The 18,625-nt window shown below is 36.5% G+C and overlaps 1 protein-coding gene across 1 annotated transcript in view; it reads left to right on the plus strand.

Annotated features, from left to right (window-relative positions):
• Positions 1–18,625, plus strand: part of EYS (EGF-like photoreceptor maintenance factor) — a 1,631,219-nt gene that overhangs the window by 84,781 nt on the left and 1,527,813 nt on the right. Inside the window, 3 exon segments of the mRNA XM_024761621.1 lie at positions 4,442–4,635; positions 5,559–5,686; positions 14,265–14,379. Of these exon segments, the coding sequence (XP_024617389.1) occupies positions 4,442–4,635; positions 5,559–5,686; positions 14,265–14,379 (437 nt within the window).

An 18,625-nucleotide genomic window follows, 5' to 3' on the forward strand; every position in this document is an offset into this window, starting at 1 on the left:
GTTGTGTCTCCATTGTCATTTGTTTCTAGGTATTTTTTGATTTCCCCTTTGATTTTTCAGTGATCACTTCATTATTAAGTAGTGTATTGTTTAGTCTCCATGTGTTTGTATTTTTTACAGATATTTTCCTGTAATTGATATCTAGTCTTATAGTGTTGTGGTCAGAAAAGATACCTGATACAATTGCAATTTTCCTAAATTTACAAAGGCTTGATTTGTGACCCAAGATATGATCTATCCCAGAGAATGTTCCATGAGCACTTGAGAAAAAATGTGTATTCTGTTGTTTTTGGATGGAATGTCCTATAAATATCAATTAAGTCCATCTTGTTTAATGTATTATTTAAAGCTTGTGTTTCCTTATTTATTTTCATTTAGGATGATCTGTCCATTGGTGAAAGTGGGGTGTTAAAGTCCCCTACTATGAATGTGCTACTCTCAATTTCCCCTTTTATGGCTGTTAATATTTGCCTTATGTACTCCTGTGTTGGGTGCACAAATATTTACAATTATATCTTCTTCTTGGATTAATCCCTTGATCATTATGTAGTGTCCTTCTTTGTCTCTTCTAATACTCTTTATTTTAAAGTCTATTTTGTATGATATGAGAATAGCTACTCCAGCTTTCTTTTGCTTTCCATTTGCATGGAATATGTTTTTCCATCCCGTCACTTACAGTCTATATGTGTCTCTAGGTCTGAAGTGGGTCTCTTGTAGACAGCATATATACGGGTCTTGTTTTTGTATCCATTCAGCCAGTCTGTGCCCTTGGTGGGAACATTTAATCCATTTATATTTAAGGTAATTATCGATATGTATGTTCCTATTACCATTTTCTTAATTTTTGGGGGTTTGTTTTTAGAGGTCTTTTCCTTCTCTTGTGTTTCTCACCTAGAGAAGATCCTTTAGCACTTGTTGTAAAGACGGTTTGGTGGTGCTGAACTCTCTCAGTTTTTGCTTGTCTGTAAAGTTTCTAATTTCTCCGTCAAATCTGAATGAGAAACTTGCTGGGTAGAGTAATCTTGGTTGTAGGTTTTTCTCTTTCATCACTTTAAATATGTCCTGCCTGTCCCTTCTGGCTTGCAGAGTTTCTGCTGAAAGTTCAGCTCTTAACCTTATGGGGATTCCCTTGTGTTATTTATTGTTTTTCCCTCGCTGCTTTTAATATGTTTTCTTTGTATTTAATTTTTGCCAGTTTGATTAATGTGTGTCTTGGCATGTTTCTCCTTGGATTTATCCTGTATGGGACTCTCTGTGTTTCCTGGACTTGATTAACTATCTCCTTTTCCATATTAGGGAAGTTTTCAACTATAATCTCTTCAAATATTTTCTCAGTCCCTTTCTTATCTCTGCTAATGGGTGGGGTTGTCTTCCTGTCTTGCTAGTTGTTTGGCATAGGGTGTCCTGTACTGTACCTTGCTGGTCGTTGAGTGAAGCTGGGTGTCAGTGTTGAGATGGAGATCTCTGGGAGATTTTCGCCATTTAATATTATGTTGAGCTGGGAGGTCTGTTGTAAACCAGTGTCCTGAAGTTGGCTCTCCCACCTCAGAGGCACAGCACTGACTAAAAGAAAGAAAGAAAGAAAGAAAGAAAGAAAGAAAGAAAGAAAGAAGATAAAATAAAATGAAGGTAAAATAAAATAAAATTATTAAAATAAAAATTATTAAGAAAAAAAATTTTTAAGTAAAATGAAAAAAAAAGGACAGATAGAACCCTAAGACAAATGATGAAAACAAAGCTATACAGACAAAATCTCACACAGAAGCATACACATAACCACTCACAAAAGGAGGAAAAGGGGAAAAAATAATAAACCTTGCTGTCAAAGTCCACCTCCTCAATTTGGGATGTTTCATTGTCTGTTCAGGTATTCCACAGATGCAGGGTACATCAAGTTGATTGCGGAGATTTAAGCCGCTGCTCCTGAGGCTGCTGGGAGCGATTTCCCTTTCTCTTCTTTGTTCGAACAGCTCCTAGGTTTCAGCTTTGGATTTGGCCCTGCCTCTGCAGGTAGGTCGCCGGAGGGCGTCTGTTCTTTGCTCAGGCAGGATGGGGTTAAAGGAGCCACTGATTTGGGGACTCTGGATCACTCAGGCAGGGGGGAGGGAGGGGTACGGATGCTGGGCGAGCCTGCGGCGGCAGAGGCCATTGTGACGTTGCACCAGCCTGTGGCGCAACGTCCGTTCTCCCAGGGAAGTTGTCCCTGTATCCCGGGACCCCGGCAATGGCGGGCTGCACAGGCTCCCCAGAATTGGGGTGTGGATAGTGACCTGTGCTCACACACAGGCTTCTTGGTGGCGGTAGCAGCAGCCCTAGCATCTCATGCCCGTCTCTGGGGTCCGCGCTTTTAGCCACGGCTTGCACCCATCTCTCGAGCTCCTTTAAGCAGCGTTCTTAATCCCCTCTCCTCAGCGCACCAGGAAACAAAAGGGGAAGAAAAAGTCTCTTGCCCCTTCGACAGCTCCAGACTTTTCCCTGGACTCCTTCCCGGCCAGCCAATGACACTAACCCCTTGAGGCTGTGTTCACGCCTCCAACTCCGGTCCTCTCCCTGCACTCTTACCAAAGCCTGAGCCTGAGCTCCCAGCCCCACCCACCCTGGCGGGTGAGCAGATAAGCCTCTCGGGCTGGTGAGTGCCAGTCGGCACTGATCCTCTGTGCGGGAGTCTCTCTGCTTTGCCCCGCACACCTGTTGCTGTGCTCTCCTCCGCGATCCCAAAGCTTTCCCCCTCTGCCACCCACAGTCTCCGCCCCCGAAGGGGCTTCTAGGGTGTGGAAACCTTTCCTACTTCACGGCTCCCTCCCACTGGTGCAGGTCCCATCCCTATTCTTTTGTCTCTGTTTATTCTTTTTTCTTTTGCCCTATCTAGGTACGTGGGGACTTTCTTGCCCTTTGGGAGGTCTGAGGTCTTCTGCCAGCATTAAGTAGGTGTTCTGCAGGAGTTGTTCCACGTGTAGATGTGTTTCTGATGTATCTGTGGGGAGGAAGGTGATCTCTGCGTCTTACTCTTCTGCCATCTATCCCCTCTCTGAGCCCAGAACTGTCCATTTTTATCAAAGAAATTAAAGCAGCCTCAGGCAGCCTGTGTTCAGAATATGAAAAGAACACTCACTACTCAATAATAAGAAAATAACACAATTTAAAATATTTTCTATATATGAAGGTAAATTTCATTAAGTAAGACATACAAATGGTTAATAAACATGACAAGTTACTCAAAATCTTTATTCTTATGAGAATGCAAATTGAATTGAGATACTATTTTACAACCACTAGAAGAGCTATAATAAAGAAAATGGACAATATTAAATGTTGGCAAGAATGTGAGAAACAGGAACTCTCACAGATTGATGGTGTGAATGAAAAATGGCACAGCTACCTTGCAAAACAGTTTGGCAGTTTCTTATAAAGTTACACATAGGGCTACCCTGGTGGTGCAGTGGTTGAGAGTCCGCCTGCCGATGCAGGGGACACGGGTTCGTGCCGCGGTCTGGGAAGATCTTACATGCCGCGGAGCGGCTGGGCCTGTGGAGCCATGGCCGCTGAGCCTGTGCTCCACAATGGGAGAGGCCACAACAGTGAGAGGCCCGCGTACCACCAAAAAAAAAAAAAAAAAAATGTTACAAATAAATTTACACCTCAGCAATTTCTCTGTCAGGAATCTGTGCAAGAGCTACTAAAGTATATATCCACCCAAATACCTGTGAGTGAATTAATTGCTCATAAAAGTTAGTTGCTAAGAGAGTAGGTCTTAAAAGTTCTCATCATGAGAAAAAATAAGACAAACAGTAACTGTGTGTGGTTATGAATGTTAACTAAACTTATTGTGATGATGATCTCACAATATATACATACATTGAATCATTATGCTATACACCTGAGACTAAGAATGTTATGTGTCAATTACATCTCAATAAAAATGTTAAAAAGTAGAAACAACCGAAATGTTTACCAACTTGTGAATGAATAAACAAAATATTATATATATTTTGAATTGCTCTTTGGCAATAAAGAGTAAAAGTAGTGATACATGCATGAAAAATCCTCAAATATTTTATTCTAAGGAAAGAAGCCAATCACAAAAGACAATATATTGTACCATTCCATTTATATGAAATGCCCAGAAAAAGCAAATCTGTAGAGACAGAAAGATTAATGGTTGCCTGAAGCTGGATTTGGGGACAAAGAGTGACCATAAAAAAGCCCTTTTTTGGTAATGGAGATGTGCTGAAGCAGGGTAGTGCTGACGGTCCAATAGCTATATACACTTGCAAAAATTATTGAGTTATAGATTCGCAGTGGGTGAATTCTATGACCTGTAAATTATACCATGATAAACGTGTTTAAGAAGATTTCATGAACTCTAGAGACTTTTTCTATACCAAGTTTTTGTACATGCCTATGTTCATATTTTCTTTCTGTGTGTGTTTCATCTTTTAAGGTCCATTCTGTGTGGAGTCAATGGAACATTGTGTTTCTCAGTCTTGTTGGAAAGGAGAAATTAGTCAAAATAAAAGCTCAGCTTACATTTTGGAATGCAAAGAAGGATATCTCAATCAAAGCTGTGAAACCTATGTCAATGAGTGTTCACCAAAACCATGTCAGAATGTTACTGACTGCATTGATATTCCAATGGTAAGTCTGAATCTAACATACAAGGGAGTGGTTTTAAAATATATTTTACCATTACTAAGCTGTTTGAAAAGTACAAATAATTAAACTTCTAATTAACATATTGTAATTTTCAAACTCAGGAACATCAGAAAATGTATTTGACTTGCTTATTTTCACTGTTCCCATTTTAAATAGAAACCCCAATTTCAAAACTACTCTTCAATTTTAATTTTTGTTATTCTGACAGAAGTCTCCTTTGTGAACAATATGTTTGTAAACTTTTCATTTTTAGTTATTTAAAAATATTTTCTTTATTATTTGATTATTTTATATTATTGCATTTTAACATTTTATTTAATAGTTAAATAAATAAGAATAGGAAATAATTTAGTAGTTCCCACAAATGACAATCTTTCATTTTGGTAAGATTCATTCATAATATGAATTAATATTCATACCTTAAAGATTTCCTCACTCACATGTCCAGGGGTCAATGCTGGTTGTCAACCACATCCTCAACTGGAACTATCAGCCATATCCTAAATAAAATTATTTTGTGTGGCTTGTGTGTCCTCACAGCATGGTGGCTGGGTTCCAAGCATTCCCAGATAACCAGACTCTGTATGTCCATTTTAAACCTAGCCTTTAAAGTCACAGAGCATCCTTTCCCCATAGTCACAGCTTGCTTACACTCAAGGGGGTAAATATGGCCCCAATTCTCAATTAGGGAGATGTTGAAATAAGGTAGTAGGAAGAGTGTGTGACATGGGAAACAATGTTGGGACGTTTTGGAAAATAGAATCTTCCACATTGTTGCACTGAGTGAGAACTTCTACTACCTGCTTATGAAAATAATTTCCATCTCTCCCCATGTAAGAATCCTTTTATTATCTTTGAGATATACAGATTTCTTTTTGTAAAAAATACTTTTTAATCTTTTCTAGGATATCATGTGCATGTTTTCACCAATATGTACGGTCAAGCATTGTAAGCAACTTCAAACACCACTGGAGTCTTTTCCTTGCAAGATTAATGCCACAAGTATGAAATATGAGAAAGATTATCATTGCAGGTATAATTAACTTCCTATTTTTAAACAAAAATATATGAATTTTAAATCCTGTGGACAAAAATAAAACAATGTTCTGTTTTAAGCTTAAAAAACTTTAATGGCTTATAGTATTTTATTTCCAGTTAAAGTAGAAAAATCTTAATGCTTTTTCTATGAAATGTTTAAATGTTGTGGCATTGGTTTTAAATAAATATTGGAGCAATTCATTTTTTTTTTTTGCGATACGCGGGCTTCTCCCATTGTGGAGCACAGGCTCCGGACTCGCAGGCTCAGCGGCCATGGCTCACAGGCCCAGCCACTCTGCGGCTTGTGGGATCTTCCCGGACCGGGGCACGAACCCATGTCCCCTGCATTGGCAGGCGGTCTCTCAACCACTGCGCCACCAGGGAAGCCCTGGAACAATTCTTAATCATAATTTGGGCATACCATCCTAAAACATCTATTTTGTTTTGTAATGAAGATGTTTAGGATAGCTGGATAATATTTGAAGGTCTAGAAGGAAGAGATAATGTAAGTGCCCACAGTATTATTTCTACTGTACACACACATCCTTACTATTATTGTTTGAAAGGGTAGACCCATTGTCTCTTCCTGCAATTCACAGACCTCAGCTGAGAGTTTTCTTTTAGGATCTTTAGGCAAAGTTTTAGGAAACAGTGTCTTATTTAAATAAAGACTTGCTAAAAATTACCGACTTGTAAATGACAGAAGTGAATTAGTTATCTGGGACTATCACTTTAGACCATTTTAAATAGCTTTATAGTTAATTTCTCACACCATCAAGAAGTGTAATTTGTACTCTTCACACTTGCTTGACTTTTATCTTGCTAGACTTTTATCTGCTTAAAGAAAGTTCTGTTAGGCATTATTGAAGGGCAGTAAACAAGCTCAGAACTTTTAGAATATCCATAAAAGCAGAACATTAAAAGCTGTGGTAGGGACTGAGTGAACTGATGAGGATGATTATAATTTTTGCGACTTTCTGTTTGAATTAAAAAAATAATTAAAAAAATTAAAAAATAAAAGCTGTGGTACAGGAAAACCTTAAAAGTACACAAAAAATCCGGGCACGTATATCACAGATGCATGTGCATTATAGATGTACAGTGGACACTATTTTCATCAATTTCAAAGACTCTAAATGCAAAGTTAAAAAACATATTAAGCTTTTAAAATTTGACATTTTCAAAAGTGAATGGAGAGAAACCTCCTCAATATATAAAGACCTTAGAACATCCAACCCATCAAGTCAAATCTGTGGATGCATTCAATCTTATATTAGCTCACCTATAAATCGAGCTATTATCCTTTTAACAATATTGGCTTTTTAATTTATAATTTCTAGTTCTGAGCCTTATAGGACTAGTATATTTGTGAGTCTACTTAGAAAAGTGATCAGCTTTAAAAATATGGATAGCATTATATAAATATAGGTAAATATGCATTCATATATATATTTTTTATCAAGTATGATGCTTTTATTGGTTTTTATTATTAGCATTATTCTAGTTGTCTAGAAGGCTTTGTTTTATATTTTATCATCAAAGGGAAAACTAGATAACTGGAGGCATTGTTGTCATCACTCAGTTTACTGTTATATTATTAATTAATATATTTAATTTTAAAATGATGGAGTTTGATCTTGAATGCTTTGTAAAGCATGTTTTAGATAGGATGAAAGTTATAGAAATTCAAGTTAGGTTTCCCTAGGATGGATGAAATATGTCAAATAGGTAACTAGTTGTAACAACTTTGAAGTAAACTTACTCGTGAAATTAATATGAGCCACTGTATGCATTCTAATTGTTGAGATTGCCCACATTCTTTAAAAATTTACATTGAGCACAATATACATTGTGCTCACTCATCTTGAATCTACTTAATTAAAAACGTTGTCCCCTCTATTGATTAAATTAGGCTACCAATTAAAAGAGGGTGAAAGATAAGAAAAGTGACAGGAGAGTAAAAGTAAAACTTATTCAAAGGGCAGAAATAACACAGACTAATTTGAATGATGACTGAAAACCCAAGCTTCAGAAATCAGTAAGAATGTGGGGAACACAAAACAGTTTCCAGCCCCCAGATTCTCCCATCCACAAACTCACCAATGACAGTGCAAAAAAGTTGCTAACTTTGACTCACATGAAGTAAAGGTCATATGATCAATATAAACTAATAAAACATGAAGTTGAAACAATGAAAAAAATAGTCTTGAAAGCGACTTTTCTTTTCTCAAAGGAGATTAAGAGAATCACTGAAAATAATGAGAAAATCAAACACCCTTTGACTTAAATGCTTTTAGTTAAAAATTTATCTGTGCATTGTTATATTAGAAGGTATGTGTTTCTGGAACAGTGATTCTCACACTAGCTGTACCAGACTTTAGCTGCATTAGAAACTCCTGAAAGGCTGTTTAAAACACAGATCATTTTTCCCTTCCCCTAGAGTTTCTAATTCAGTCAGTCTGGGGTGGGGATTGCAAATGTGCATTTCTACAAAATTCTCCAGAGATGCTGATCTGAGTTCAAACAGCATCAATGCAGAAAATCCTCCTACACCTTTTCACCTACTTCATCCACACATCTCAACCTAAGCTTTTACTTTTTTTTTATTATGAATCTGGGGAAAAAAGTGTGGGGTTGGAAAGGAGTAAAATGAAGAGAGGAGAACAGAAAGGTGATAATGCTATCAGTTTCTCTACTTGAACGTATGGACTAGGTCTAAATTACTATGATCAAATGAGAGAGGAAATAAACTTACCTCCTGAGAATCCTTTGGCTTCTTGAGATGTCCATGGTAAATGGTGATAAGAGGTTCACCTTGATGGCCTTGAAGTTAGATCCTAGTGGGGCAATTGAGAGTGTTGGCAAGGAGTTAGGGGTGTGAGGGCTTGTCAGGAGCTCAGTGGATAGCCCGGAAACTCCTTCAAAGGCAATGTTGAAGCTGCAGTCTCTGGGGCCCCCTTTCCCTATGTGAGAGGTGATGTCCAGGGCACTGCCCAGCACAGCTCCAGTGAGGCCTTCCAGGTCCTAACTAGCTCTCTGCTGGAGGCTGGGGACTGAAGGCGCAGGGCACTGGAGGGCAGGGCATCACAACTGGAGAAAGCAGTACTCTACATTCTCCACTACACACCAGGGATGGGAGTGCATGTCCCACCAGACCACACGAGGGCTTTGAAGCGTGTCAGGACCCACTGTTCTGATACTGCCATCACAAACAATCACACAATCACATACAAACACGAGTACATACGCAGAGACACACACACTTAGCTATTTTAATATTTACTGAATGCAGTGACTCTAATATTGTCTAATGTAAAGATGATTGCCTTCTGAATATTCAGAATAAAATGAAGAAACATGAATCAGGAAATAGAGAGTAATGCAACCAGCGAGTGTCTTTCTCTTACATCATTTTTTTTTTCTAGCCTGAAAATCAATTGTTTAAAAAATATTTATTGAGAGTTATCTTTGTAAAAGACACCATAAACTAGATAATAATAAGTACTATGGTTTTAAAAAATCAGAAATTATGTTATATATACATGTTTTTGCTTTCTAAACTTTTTATTTTCTCCACTCAAATTCTAAGATATTTCATGGGATAATAATGTTCTATTTTATTCTCTCAGCTTGTTTTTTTTTTTTTTTTTTTCCCGTTTCCTACTCAGAGTTGCATTTATAGCTTGTGCTGCTTAAGTGTCAATTCAGTGTATTAACATACTTTTTTTTTTTTTTCTCACATCAGTTTCAGCATTTCATTAGTCTGTATGATGTCTCTCCACATCAGCCATGGGTGGGGTTAGGGTTTTCAGTGTCTGTCACAAGTAAACCTAATTAAGCATGAACTGTGACTTTGAAATAGAACATCGTAACACAGACATATATAGGTCAACATATTTCCTTTCAACAAATAATAAAGTTATATTTTCATATTAATTTTGAAAAATTCTTTTAAAAATAGCAATCACACATTTGGATGAGGAACTTGGTCACCCAATAACTCCTAACTAACAGGAAACTTCAATCTCTTGGAGTTAATTATCTCAAAAGCTAGGTTGCTACATTTTTCTTTCCTTGAAATCAATAGCCATATTTATAAGGCTAAGCTTTCCTTTTGAATAAATCATTCTGAAATTTGAAACTTAACATGGTAAAAAAGTTTGTTAAAGTTTAACCACAGTATTAAAATTTCAGATTATGGTTATAAACTCTATTCCAACTGAAGATATCTGGGGCATTGTTTACATTTCTTCATCAAGAGGACCTTCTGCTTTATTCATATAATTTTATATTTTCAGGGACTGTTATAATTGACAGAAGTCATCCTTAAATTTGGCCCCCTATGTGCTTCATTTTGAAAATATATGTATAATTTCTTCTCTTAGTCCTGAAGCTATTAATTTCCCTGTGAATAATAACTAACAAAACATAATGACAGAAGTTAGTACAGAGCTATATACATAAAGGTTGAATTAGTATCCTGTAACCTCCAAGTCTTCCAGCTCATACCTGATCAAATCAATCTTAGCCCCACACTGCTCTGTACAGCCTCTAATGCTTCAATATCCAATATTCTCTGCTGTGCCCTCGGGATCTCATTTGTCAGCAGCAAATTCTGCAACACCACACTCTCTTTATATACCTTCCTTTCTGTTTTCTGGCTGAAACCTGGAGTCTTCTTTGGTGGCTCTATCCATTCACCCACAACCTGCGTACATCTGTTGAGGAACTGTGTAGGTAGCCTTGCCATTGTTGCCATATCCAGACCAGTTTTCTTTCCCCTCAAAAGCCTGTCTATTTTTAGCACATAGCTATTCCATAGATCATTCTCTCCCTAACTCTGTTTCTCTGTCCCCAGGCTCCTTTCAAGCATCTCCTCTTCTCTTAGGTCCTGTCCATCCCCAACTATGGCTCTAGCATCTGGCTTGTGTTCTTTTCTCTACAACTATTGTCATCTTTCTTGATGACTTCAGCATCCATCTTGGGAATCAACCTACCTGATTGCTTAAATCCTTTGATGGTTATTTTATAATTTTTTTCCTCCTCCATCTAATCTTGACCCATTCCCCATGGTCATGTCTTATTATTCATCGTGAACTGTAACTGCACACCCTACAAACCTTGATTTAAATGTTTGCACTCTCTGATCATCGTATCATGTATTTAAGAATGTTATTTAAGTGTTTTATTTCCTTGACTTCAGGCTGAGTTATGAGGATGTCATTTTCCTTGTGAATGAGATTCTGGAGTTTCTCTTAGATTTCAAGCCATGGGGGTGGGAGGGGTGGGGGTAGTGGAGGCACATGATGGTTGATTACCTGAAACTCAACAGGTTTCCTCTGCCTTTGGGGTAAACTTCCCTGGGTCAAGGGTCACATATGGTGTTTTGGGGCTTCCTTCTTGGTTTGTAATGATAGTGTTAACATTTTGGGCCAATTTTTCATGATCAATAAGCCCTGGATTGTTTAGAAACATCTTTCTCTGAGATTCTGTTGCCTAATCTTCATCTAGCAGTCTGTCAACCTGGTCTCATTAATGACTGAATATTAGTTCTTCATTTAATTCATAGCCCTGGCTCTCATCTTTTAAAACCATACTCCAGAATAATACAAATACAAGTGAGTATATTGATAGCTAGTCTTGTCCAATTTAATTCATTCCCACTTAAAAGGAAAATTAAAACATGATAGCGATAACTCATCACAATTTTAGGATATTTTGTTGCTTCCCTCTTTCTGCCATCCACATCCCAATTAGGAAAAGTGAACAAGATACCTTTCATAAATAAGTGGTATTTGGAATGATTTCTGGATCTCTGGTTAGTTCCTCAGGATAAAAGAAGCAAGGTAAGCAAAGCTTCACAGGTTTCATCAGTGGAGTAGAAGAGTACAATACATTTAAATTTAAATCATACTTTAATAACAGCTCTAAAACTAGTCATATGACCAAAGCAACTGACTTAACTTTTTTGAATATATTTCCTCATTTATATCATAGTGGTAATAATTAATATCACACAAGAATTATGAAAATTGAATTAGAAAATAATACATTTGTGAAAATAATTAACCTAGTGGCTGGCACATTGTAGATCTTAAAAAAAATGCATGGTTATTCCTGATGGATGAAGGTATGATTTAATTCTCAAGGTGAGTTTGCAAAGCTGAGCCTCAAACAGCAGGAAAGGTGAATTACTGAAGTGTTTTACTGATGCTATTTTCATTGGACTGTGTCAATGTGGCCTTGGGTTCTTTTATGAAATTATACAGTGTACTTAATAAATTTAAAATAATGACTGTATGGTACAATTCATTTTATTATTAACTCAGCTTGTAACAACTTCATTTTAACAAGTATAATTTTTGGTCATAATTCTCTGGTGTGTACTTTAGAGAGACATATTATCATTTGATTTGATGCCCAATTCACTTGATAGCAGAAGTTTACTAAATGTGAGTTAAAAGACTGGAATATTTCTCATGAATTAATGAGAGTGAAGGCAAAGAAAGCCTGAACACCACTGTGTGTTCTTTAGCACCTTATTGATTGCAGCTAATGCACTGCAGTGGACTGGAATCCAGATTGATTTCCTGTCTGTCTCAGTCTTTAGATAGTGATGCCATTGGCTAGGAATGCCCGGGGCCCTCACCTGGTCTGCACTACCTGTGGCAGCCCCCAAGGACATTTCCCCAAAGAGAACCAATGTTCTGGCTAGGGTGGCTCTTATGGGTCTTATTATGACTGCAAGACGCACCTCAGCAGCAGCCATCAGGGAACTTAAGAAAAGTCCTGATAATACTCACAGGGCATGGAGGGTAAAGGGCACCAGCACCGACAGCCCTGTGACAAGGGGGGAAGAGAGAAAGACACAGAGAGAGAGAGAGAGGAGAGCCTGGGGCTCTCTGCCTTATTAGGGTTGAGGGTGGGGTCACTCGTTATTGGTGAATTTAAACCCTAACAGTGAGAATCAGGGAACAGGAAGGGTAAGGTGTGAAGGTGGGGTCACTCAAGAGGCCAGTTACCTGGGTCACTCAGGGGTCTCTAAAAAGGGAGCTCCAGGGTACGTGAGGCCAGGCTTCTTGTCTAGGCCCGAGTAGGCATCACACAGCTGGCAATATGTTTATTCCAGGTGGATGTGTGACAATGGATGCTATGGCAATCCAAAGCTTGATATCAGGCACTTAGATTACACTCAAAAAGCCTGATTGCTTTATAAAAAAGGTAACTATGACAACTAACAAAGAAACAAACAAAACCTTATATTTGGCCCAGCTATGACCATACACTGTCCACTGTAATTCTTTATAATATGTCTAAAATTCCTGTGTCGTCGTTAACTCCTGAGAGCATATCATCAGTATAGAATGGCTCTACTAGACATTAGAAACCTCACTTGCCATTTTTTCTTCACATTTTAATAATGCTTTCATTTATTCCAATAGTTTTCTAAAACCTATATTTTATTGTTAAATATCCATTTAGGCCAAAGTTGATTTTACTCTTATATCTCCAAAAGGTAATATTAAGACCATTCAATGAAGATGTAGTTTATTCACATTCCCTCTAAACAAATAAAACTTCTACTTTGTAAAGAACACAAGTATGTCCATACTGTTCTCCATAGTGGTATGGAGGTTCCTTAATAAACTACAAATAGAACTACCATATGACCCAGAAATCCCACTACTGGGCATATACCCTGAGAAAACCAAAGTTCAAAAAGAGTCATGTACCAAAATGTTCATTGCAGCTCTATTTACAATAGCCCAGAGATGGAAACAACCTAACTGTCCATCATCAGAAGAATGGATAAAGAAGATGTGGCACATATATACAATGGAATATTACTCAGCCATAAAAAGAAACGAAATTGAGCTATTTGTAATGAGGTGGATGGACCTAGAGTCTGTCATACAGAGTGAAGTAAGTCAGAAAGAGAAAGACAAATACCGTATGCTAACACATATATATGGAATCTAAGAAAAAAAATGTCATGAAGAACCTAGGGGTAAGACAGGAATAAAGTCACAGACCTACTAGAGAATGGACTTGAGGATATGGGGAGGGGGAAGTGTAAGCTGTGACAAAGCGAGAGAGTGGAATGTACATATGTACACTACCAAACGTAAAATAGATAGCTAGTGGGAAGCAGCCCCATAGCACAGGGAGATCAGCTCGGTGCTTTGTGACCACCTATAGGGGTGGGATAGGGAGGGTGGGAGGGAGGGAGACACAAGAGAGAAGAAATATGGGAACATATGTATACATATAACTAATTCACTGTTATAAAGCAGAAACTAACACATCATTGTAAAGCAATTATACTCCAATAAAGATGTAAAAATAAATAAATAAATAAAATAAACTGATCCCAGGCTGAATGCAAACAAACAAACAAACAAACAAAAGGAACACAAGTATGCATGGACAAAATCAATGATTGAAAACATAATGTGATAATAAATGTTGTATGTAATTTAAACAAAGCATTATTATTTTGGACAGCCTGTTAATAGACTTCTGTGAAAATATTTAAATTGCAAGTTTTTTTACTTACAGTGATGCATTTACAGTTGTATTCCAGGATTTACTGGAAAAAACTGTGAGAAAGTAATTGACCGCTACAGACTTTTCACCATCAACTGTCTGAATGAAGGATGGTGTTTCAATGTAATCGGAAGATTCAGAGTAAGTAATTTAGTTTGTGGCAAAGTAACTTAGCACCTCAAAATGCAACAGCTTTTGTCAGTCCCTATTTCAAATGCTTTTATTAATATAAGCCAGATAAATATATCATTTTCTGTATATTTAAATATGAGTTATATAAGGTTTAGTACTAGAGGTTTTTAACTTGTAAGAATTATGTTGGGAGGGCATTATTAAGTGTTCTAGTCAGTGTATTTATTATAAAATAAGTATATAACTAATTGAGTACTGGTTATATATGTCTGTATATATAAAACCATAGTTACTAATGCCTTCAGCTCTTGAGCCAGGTGGGAAATACAATTTGTCTGGTAGTCATTAGGGCATAAAATATATTATTTGTGGGGATAGTTTTCGAAATGACTTTACAAAAACAGAGTGTGTATGTTACACATGGTAAGGCATATCCTACAACTCAGAAGTTCCATTTTTAGGTAGGTCTATTGGGTAAATAATTACGTTTGTACTGAAAGAGATGTGTACAAAAATTTTCACTCCAAATCTGAATCAACCTAAGGCCTATGGATAGGAAAATGAATCAATTTATCCTGGCACAGTCATACCATGAGATTATAAAGAATGATTAAAATAGTGAATATGTATTAATATTTATAAATATCAAAGTATAATGTTGAATTTTAAAATATTATTGAAAAATTATATATGTAAATTATGATAATGATTAATTAAAATTTTGAAATACAAGCAAATCCATATTTACTATGATTGCATAGTCTATAGCAGAAGAGTAAACATTTACATGAGGGTTATTTACACACACTGGCTTTACTAGAAAGACACTTATAGGGATATAGGTTAGGGAGTGAAATGGGGCAGATGGGACTTCCAACATATCTGTAATGCTTTATTTTTTTTAGTTAACTTTTAGCAAATAAGGATGGTAAGATCATGCTGTTCATTTTATTATTTTCTCTACTTTTCTGGGTTATAAAATATTTTAATAAAATATGTTGAAAAAATGTGAATCCAGCTTATGGAATGGACCATGGAAAAATATATATGTGTACTTTTGTAAACATCCTAAAATATAATAATGTTACTGTACAAGAATACATAGTATAAGAACATAACCTTTAGCATTTGGCATTATAGTGTATCATAATGGTTATTACCTCATTTGATCTTCACATAAATCTCATTGCATTTTATAGAAAAATAAAATGTCTACTGAGCTTTTGAATATGACCTCAAGTTCACATATGTCGATGGGGATGAGGCATATTGGAAAGTACTCCGACTCCAGAACTCATACTTGCAAACACTACACATATCTATGTTCAATATAAGGGATGTATTACCATTTCTTCTTCCTTTACAATGTACCTACCCTTTCCTGAGTAGCAAAATGTCTAGTTGAAATGCCTCTCCCATTTTGGTTTTAATTTATTTTATATTATCCTGTTTATGTTTTGGTTTTGGTTCCTGTTTTGTTTCAGGATAGTCTCTGAGTATTTATCTTTGACATATATGTTTATGTTTTTCTTCCTCCACTGCCGATTTTCCCTGGGCGGTCTCACCTTTGATAGCGCCTCAACAATTACCTGTATGTTATTGACTCTAACTCCAATTTGAATTTTTCTTTTAAGAAATTTAACTGAACTTTTCATCACCTTGCAGACTCTGCTTTCTTTCTTTTTTTTTTTTTGGTAATTCTAATTTAAGTTTAATGACTTCCATTAGATAAAATATTAGCAAGAAAGGAATGCTATTGGCCTGGTTAGTTCTATTTTCTTGTAACTTATAGATTTTTAATGAACAGCCATGAGATATGTATATCAAACCCCTTACAGCTATTTTTCCTATCTTTATATTTTATTTCTTTTACATATTTTATAATATTGATAAGAATTTCTAATAACAGGTGAAGAGAACTGTGCATACATTTGCCAATTTTAAGGGGAAAGCAATCAGACTTTCACTTGTACCCTTAGATATTTGGAGATAACCTCTATCAGATTGAAGACGTTCCCTTTGATTCCTAATTTACTGAGTCTGTATCATGAATGGTTGGTGAGGTTTGTCAATTGCTTATTCGGAATGTCTGAATGTAGTTAGAAGATCATATCATTTTTCTTTTGTAGTGTGTTAATATGGTGAAATATAGTAACTGATTTAGAATTCTGAGTAAATATTGCATCTTTAAGAAAACTTTTTCTTGGCCTTGAGACATTTTATCTATTTCTGTATTCAACTTATTACTAAAATACTTGTATTCATATATTAATAAAGAATGCTTAAATTTTAAATAATAAATAGTATAATAATATATAACTATTAAAATAATAAGACTGTACTTTTATTTTCTCATAGTGTCTTTATCAGATTTTAGCATCAGGGTTAATGTAGCCTCATAGAAATGAGTGGAGGGCTTCCCTGCTGGGACAGTGGTTGAGAGTCCACCTGCTGATGCAGGGGACAGGGGTTCCTGCCCCGGTCCGGGAAGATCCCACATGCTGCAGAGCGGCTGGGCCCGTGAGCCATGGCCACTGAGCCTGCGCATCTGGAGCCTGTGCTCCGCAATGGGGAATGCCACAACAGTGAGAGGCCTGCGTACCGAAAAAAAAAAAAAAACAGTGAAGATTTGTTCCCTCCCCCTCTATTACTTGTAACATTTTGTGTATAATGAACTATTTCTTATTCAAATATTTGATGGATGTCACCACTGAAGCATCTGGCCTGGGAGTTTTCTTAGGGGGAGAGTTTGTGATTATAAGCTTAATTAATTTGACATAGGACTAGACAACTCAGATTTTTTTTCCTTCTTTTCCTTACCAGTCTAAAAAAGTAAGTAAATGAAATAAAATATAAAGACAGAAAAAATAGAAGTAAGAGGGTTTGATATACATATCTCATGACCGTTTATTAAAAATTTATAAATTAAAAAATATAAAATTAACCAGTGAGTTTGTCTAAGAATAAATGATAAAATTATTAAGCTTCGAGGGAAAAAAAACAAGCAGAAAACAAAGGCTACTCCTCATGGCCTTTCACTGAGCAAAGGACACAAAAGCAATTGATTGGACAAGCTTAAAGCTTCTGCTCATCAAAACATAGAAAAATGGCAACCATACGCCAAGATTATCAAACTGAATTTTCATTAAAAATAAATATAATCCAGATGTTTATTGTTTACATGAGACAATCGAAATATAATGTCTTTACTGAAATAAAATGATGGGAAAAGATATATCAGTGTAATATCAGTAAAAGAAATTGGTGATGCTTATATTAATTTAATGTAAACTAGACTTTAAGGCATAAAATAAGAAATTTATGATGATTTTTAATAGCATAATTTCAATTAATGAAGAAAATACAAAAATTATAATGCTGTATATACTTAAAAATATCTTGTGTATATATATATTAACATATGTATGAAAAATATATAGGGGAATATTGATGGACCTTAAGGAGACATGCAGAGTCTAGCTCTAGGCCAAAATCTTATGCGCCACCTTTCACCCTCAACCCTAGACAATTAGGAGGCATTGCCCGGGCAGGCCTCGTGGGGGAAGTGGCCCACATTGGACTGAGTGCCCAGCCAGTGCTCCACAGGTGCCTGGAAAGAGTTGCAGTTGACACTCAGCCACACCCCAACCCCCCTCAGCCCGGCTCACATGCATTTTATTCCCAGTCCAAGCCCGTTTCTTTGTGTGGTGCGAGGGCCTCAGCTGGGACAGTCCCAGGAGCCTCCAGGGAGACCTCCTCATGGAGGGGCCTTGGCTGAGAGTTCTTCTGCACACCAACTTATTACTTCTCCACCCCTAGCCCTGCTTTCTCTCTCCAAGTCCAAGAAAAGTCAAAAGACTTTTTTTCGGGATCCTTGGTGTCCTTTCCATACCACATGGAAGAATGAGACAGCGTTCTCACATGTATACAGGGAAAATAGGACTTGATATCAACCCAATGCATGGCAATTTAGTAGAATGTACCCAAGGTTTTCAATCCATAATCATTCAAAATCTAGAAATACCTGAAGAAAACAAGATTACATCAAACATGTAGGAAATATTCACTATATTGTTACTTATTTTAGAATCAAATTAATCAAATTAAGCAAAAAATAGCTAAAAATTATAATGTACCCATATAATAGAACATACATCCAATTTAGTCTATACTTTTGAAGTGTATCATGATTTTTGGAAAATACTCAAATCAGAATGTTTAGTAAAAATTGGCTGTATTAGTCTAACTATAATTT

The sequence above is a fragment of the Neophocaena asiaeorientalis genome, unplaced genomic scaffold (genome assembly GCF_003031525.2).
Source record: "Neophocaena asiaeorientalis asiaeorientalis breed wild unplaced genomic scaffold, Neophocaena_asiaeorientalis_V1.1 scaffold169, whole genome shotgun sequence".
Classification (NCBI taxonomy): Eukaryota; Metazoa; Chordata; class Mammalia; order Artiodactyla; family Phocoenidae; genus Neophocaena; species Neophocaena asiaeorientalis.